This window comes from Cebidichthys violaceus, unplaced genomic scaffold (assembly GCF_023349555.1).
Source record: "Cebidichthys violaceus isolate CVI_PGR_0920_01 unplaced genomic scaffold, fCebVio1.0.p SCAF_22, whole genome shotgun sequence".
NCBI lineage: Eukaryota > Metazoa > Chordata > Actinopteri > Perciformes > Stichaeidae > Cebidichthys > Cebidichthys violaceus.
Genome location: NW_027176395.1, coordinates 8,124,354 through 8,130,353, shown reverse-complemented (window position 1 = coordinate 8,130,353; position 6,000 = coordinate 8,124,354). Strand labels below are relative to the sequence as shown.

Genomic DNA, 6,000 nt, shown 5'->3' with positions numbered 1-6,000 from the left:
ACCAGCAACGTGTAACAGGAACCACACTTGAACAGTTATTCATTTTTTTTAAGGGGGGAAAAATGGTGAAACAGACGATACAGATATTTGGTCGCATTAAACCCTCTAAGAAAACTACAGGGGTAAGTGGACAACTGAAACAACATGTAAATGAAACGTAGTGTATAGCGGTAATGCTAGGTTAGACCCGGATGTTTATTTAAGCTAGCTAGTGATGGCGTATCAATGAGGGCTCTCCAATCATGAAGCACGCTGGTTTATATTCCCAGTTCAGAACGGCATTTGATCACAAAACAACAGGTTTGACCGGCTATAAACACACCTGTAATGATGGCTTCCTCCCTTCCATTAACGTTAAGTCTCCCAATAAATCAATTAACTGTTTAAATCATCTACTATACAGCACCAGGACCCTGGAACTGGCACAGCTGCATGGAATGCAATTCATGTTTTTTTTAATTACACCTGTGCTTTTCTTGCTGTGACACGCTAAAAAATGTGAAAGTACATACAACAGGCGGCCTAAAAAACAATCAGAAGGTAAAGTGACCATACGTTGTAAACCTCCTGCTAAATGGGTCTATTGGGGCAGATACCAATTTTGAATGGAATATGCCAACAGATAGCATTTTGTGCTGATGTTCAGTGTGTTTACAAGTTTTCCTTGTTTCTCCATTCATTTTATTTCTGGATTAATGGAGACGCCCCCCCCCCACCACCACATTAGATGTTAAAGTTGTTGTATTAGAATCAGTTCAGGTAAACATGTTCCCAGTGACAACAATGGCAAGCTTGTACAATAATATCAACAACTGGTGTTTTTCTTTTTCTTTTTTTCCCCCCACACATCCGTATTAATGTTCACCTACTATCAGATGAGTGGCCTCTATATTGGATACAGATGTAAAAATAAATAAATAATATTATTGATGACAAAAATTCACTATTCTCCCTAGAACCCTGTTTATTGTCTGAGCGTAACAGCTGATGGAAGAAATGACCAAATTACTTTGAGGGTTTCTGTGGCCCTTCAGTGTGAGCTTGACAATATCCAGCAAAACAAAATTAGATTTTTAAGGTTTGTGAGCAGAGCAGTGGTGGTCAGGAGGAGGTGACGCTGCCAGAGTTGACGGTGAAAAACAATCCAATCATTTAGGTCTTATCTTTTTATTCCCGAAACCCCTGGGGACCTGTATTTGCATCAGTGTCCGTCCGAAACATATGCCAGAACATATGCTGAGGGCTGCGGGTGTTTGGATTGACCCAGCCAGCCCTCGCATTGAATGTGCTCCGCTGCTAGAGCTCAATCTATATCGGTTTAATGTTCCACAGCTTTTCTCCTCTCCCCTGGGGCGACGCTGAGCAGAGGTGATATTGCAGAGCTTGTCCGGTACACTGTATACTGATCATGATTGCTTGTTTTCATTGTTTTGCTTTCCACAGGATGCATGCTTCATAAACTCCAGCTTTTTCATTTTGGGGCTTGCATTATCCAAACCACAAGTGGCCATATTTTAGACCTAACATGATGTATTGTTTTTGTGTTTAAGTTGGGCTGCATGCACTGCATGATACCACGTACCATAACGGTCAAAGAACATAGGAGACAATTCTTTCATAAGGGTAATGAATGCCTATGGCTACTCTAAAGTGCTGTCCAAATATTGTGGTAAACTAGCGCTCTGCCTTGCCCTGCGATGATGACCAGTAGTCCAGAAGCCTTGTCCCACCAGAGGACTGACTCTGCTGTTGTCGCTGGCTCCCTCAGGTGTACTCGGTGGACAACGAGGAGCCGACAGGTGCTTCTTTGGAGTTTCTGTTGCCCAGGGAAGTGTCTGAGGGCTTTGTTAACAACAAGAGGGAGTGCTACAAGTTCAGGTAGAGCTGTATTTGTATCTGTAAAGCTTGTGTTTTTATAGAGATGTTGGGATTCATCGTATTACATTATTCCATTTGCTAAATTTCCGAAATTGGCCGCCTAATTTGGTCAAGGTAAATTCAATTGAAGCGGTCTTTGAAGTCCACTATAATAATCTACAATACCTGCCTGGCTGTACTGTAATACTCAGTATCACTAACACTGTAGAGTATTTATTGGACTTATAGCCAGTGAAAGCTTTGATATTTGCGGCTTTAAATACCTGAGAAAGGTTCTCATTTCCTGTGACCAAACTGATCAGTTTCGTCTTCTGTGTAAAAAAAAATCAGGACATTCTTTATAGAAATAGAAAATAGATTAATAATAAATAAAACTGCCTACAGTCGGCATGCAGTGTCTTTATAATATAAGTATAATTAGCTTCAGTCTTAAGTGTGTGCAGAACACCAGTAACAGCCACCAGTTGGGCAAAACAAGAATATTGTAGATGAGCAATTGAATCAGCTAAAATCTGCAAGAGTGGAGCAACTGTAGTTTATGACGAATAAAGATATCATACAACATGGAGGACGTTGAGCTGCCCAGCAGAATGTACGCTCTCAAAGTTGCATAAGAGCAGTGCAGAGCCAGAACATCTGTTTAACACTGGTAGTGAAAGCTGCAGCCTTATATACTATACCCTCCAGGCCAGGCCCATGCCACGCTTCCAAGACCTAAATTCACAGTTGGGGAGTCAGACAGCAGCGGACACCGAGAGCCTGTTGGAAACCACAGAGTTTTATAATAGCCTGCGGAGGTTCCCTTGTGCCCTTATAGAAATAAAATTTCCACATTTAACAATCTTCCTGGGCGGACTCCTCTCACATCGCTCTCATCTTTCTGTGGGATAAAAACATGACAGGCTGAGACAGCTTTAGAGGACGGAATGATCAAACTCCTCCTCATCCACATGGGAAATTAAACAGACGTGTGAGATAATCCGTCAATGTATACGTTCTGTATGTTATGGTAGTAAATTTAATAATAGATAGATGTTCTGACCTCTTCTGTGCTTCTCACTTTTGTCCAGGTTCCTAAAGGTGTTTGATCAAGCTGTCCAGCAAGAAGAGATATTTAATAACATTGCCAAACCAGTTGCCGACAGGTACAATCTTATTGTACTTCTCAAAATGACAAATGTAAATACAGGTTTATATTAATGCTGCGTACATTTTGAAAGTTGATGTCTTTAAACTCTTTGTCACCCCTTACAACTACCAACTTTGATTATCCCATTCACAAATCCCTGCCCACCTGTGCCCAGCAGCGCTCAGCTCTCCATGCTGAGCTCAGGGCCACACAGGCTTTAAGCGTCCTTGTTGACAGGAAGTCAGTAAAGCTCAGCTTTCTTTTAAGATGGAAATGGAGGGTGTCTGTGATTTTTGGCGTGCTTTGCATACTTTAACCACTAAGTGGACCGAGCTGGCAGGCGAGATGGCACACTGTGCCATCATGAGTGTGAGACCATTTCCAAGCCACAACACAAAGCTATGTTGTAGCTGCTCACTCAATTTGAGCTGTTGTTTAATCCGTCATGCATGAGGATCACATTCATTAGAGTAACCTGCAGAAAACTTTGTCCCTCAAGATCAACACTACAAGTCTTTTGTTTGTAATGTTCAATTTAGGGAAATAGGGGTTCATCTGGGCCTGTTTTTAAATGTAAAAATGTAAAATATATTTTAGATACTGATATACCAAATATATCTGGACGACTTTATTTGTAAAAGGCAGAATGAGAAAGTTTTTCCGAAAACCAAATGAGATAATTAATCCCTCTTCATCATCACTTATGACCCACCAGAAATGTGTGGAGGTGTGTGTATCTGCAGAGAGACCCTGCCCTCCGCCTGCCTTATTTTGCCGTGTTTGGCACGTTTCTGGCCGTTGACCCTTTAAAATGTAGTGACCAGGTGTCAGATCACAAGCACACATCCAAGGTTAAGCTACAAAAATAACTAACACATATTGCGAGGCGAACCACCAGGCGGACAAAGCTCGTTCAAAAACGAGAGTTAATCCGGGATTGGCTTTTACACATATGACCCCAAGGTAAACCCGTAAGGCGTCCTATAACACTCTTCAATCAAACTCAAAAACAAGCTGCAATGAATACAGGCAATCGGCTCGAAGTTGTTGTATAAGACATTTCATACAATCTTGCCAAAAACTAAATTAAACTCCCCAACCTTTCCTTGCTTCTTGACCTCTAAGATTCCTCTCCACACAATTTTCACTCCGTCTCACCAAAGGGAAGCTCTTACAGGCGTCTGTCAGAGCTTTACACCTGGAGGAATTTCACTTGGAATTTTCTGTGATCAAATGTTGCTTGTGTTGTTGCTGTTGTTGTTGTTGTTATGTAAACAAGGTTCCTCCTCTATCCTCTTCTCTCAATTGAGCCCTACCACTTCCATTCCTCCCCAGGCTTCTTAGTCACAATAGGGGCTATTTGTGAAACCCCACAAGTGCTTTGCGTTATCTTTGCTATTAGAAGACGCATAAACAACATGGCGAGACGTCTGGATTGGCTGACTAAGGACTTGGATGTATTTGACCTGACTCACACGGGTTCACAGACTTGGGTATTGGGTTGCCCTCCCCAGCCAACCCTTTAACAGTCCCCCCTTTGTTGTGGCAGATGGTAAACATCAGGTTAAAAAGTTTCAGTCACAACCATGTCTGTCTTGCTGTATCAACTTAAGCTTGGCGTCTTTTCGCTGTTGGTATGACTATAACGTCTGCAGCCTAGAGGACACTAGTCACCCTGTCTAGCCATGACCAATCTGTCTCTCCAATCAGACATTTCTAAGTCCACTGTCATTTCCTTGCCCTCTTCTGCAGGATACCCGTTTACACACTGAATGTTCTGAATTCCACAGAGTGACTTAAAGAAAGGAGGGAATGGAAGGAATAATTCAGCCTTCTCAGCCCCCATTTGGAATTGAAATAAGTTGCCTTCAAACACAATCACAAGAATAGGCCAAGACTTGTATCCTTGCCACAAAAAGTATTGAAAGAGATTCTGAAAGGAACTTTATCTGGGACTGACGTAGACCAAGCCATGTGAAGCCCAGCTGGTGTGCTGATATCTTGTGAAGCTTATGTTGACATTGACATGGTCCCAGTTACAGAAGCACGGCTGGTTACAGTAAGCACAAACGGAATCAAATTTTGACTGACGGAATGTTTTTCCTAAAGCCCCCGTAGTCTTGAAATGTTTATTCAGGTTTTGTCAGGAGTTTGAATCGCAGCAGTTTCGGCCGTCACCGGACTAAAACTCGCCAATCCTCTCAACTAGCAATAACTGTCAGGTCGTTGTTGTTTTGGTCATACTCGGTGCACATCAAGTTTCGCCAAAAACTCTAACCCATTTACTTGCACACTAGTCTCTGTCTCTGCTGTGGTGTAACCCAAACCAGTCATTTCAGCCCCAACACAGTTGTTTAAAAACAAACCAGCATTAATAGCTCCAGTAGAGGAACAACCACTGTAATGATGTTGGGTTGGCAAGGCAAACCCTCTATCTGCGTTGTAATCCCATTTCACAAGGCTGTGAAACCTGTAGCCCAAGTTCAAAGAAGAACGGGGCTCTGTTGAGTTTTATCCTCAACCCTGCTACCTCAAAAGATTGTACTTCTCATAAGAAAAAGAACAGGAAGAAAAAGGATCTTCTGGACGACAAGTTGCCAATCTCCAGGAAAGCTGAGGTGTAAACAGGAACAAGCATTGGGAAACGCCCAAGCCTTAGTAGCAGCGCTGCCAATCAATGGCCATGTCTCACGCTAAGATTAAATGGACGCCCAATGACCATCCAACCAACCACCATTCTCATAGGTGGACGCGGTGTTTTATATAAACTGACATGCAGTTTTTTCCCCTCACCAGTCTCATGCAGGGTGTGGAATTGTGCAGTACATAGAAAGGGAAACCCACACACTGCTCTAATTACTAGGTTGGCAATTCCATTAGAATAAGTGAGATGCTTAGATTTGTTTATAATTTATCTAAAAAAATATAGTGTCAAGATATCCTTTTCCTTACGAGTGGCAAGTCATGAGCACACCGTTTATCCTCACCTTTGA

The 6,000-nt window shown here is 42.2% G+C and overlaps 1 protein-coding gene across 2 annotated transcripts in view; it reads left to right on the top strand.

Annotated features, from left to right (window-relative positions):
• The window catches only part of kif6 (kinesin family member 6), a 70,700-nt gene continuing 64,700 nt past the window's right edge, over nt 1-6,000 (top strand). For both annotated transcript variants that reach the window (XM_068718074.1, XM_068718075.1), the window contains exons 1-3: nt 1-122; nt 1,769-1,878; nt 2,949-3,023. In XM_068718074.1, coding sequence (XP_068574175.1) covers nt 63-122; nt 1,769-1,878; nt 2,949-3,023 — 245 coding nt within the window. In that variant the 5' untranslated portion in view covers nt 1-62. The remainder of the gene's footprint in view (nt 123-1,768; nt 1,879-2,948; nt 3,024-6,000) is intronic.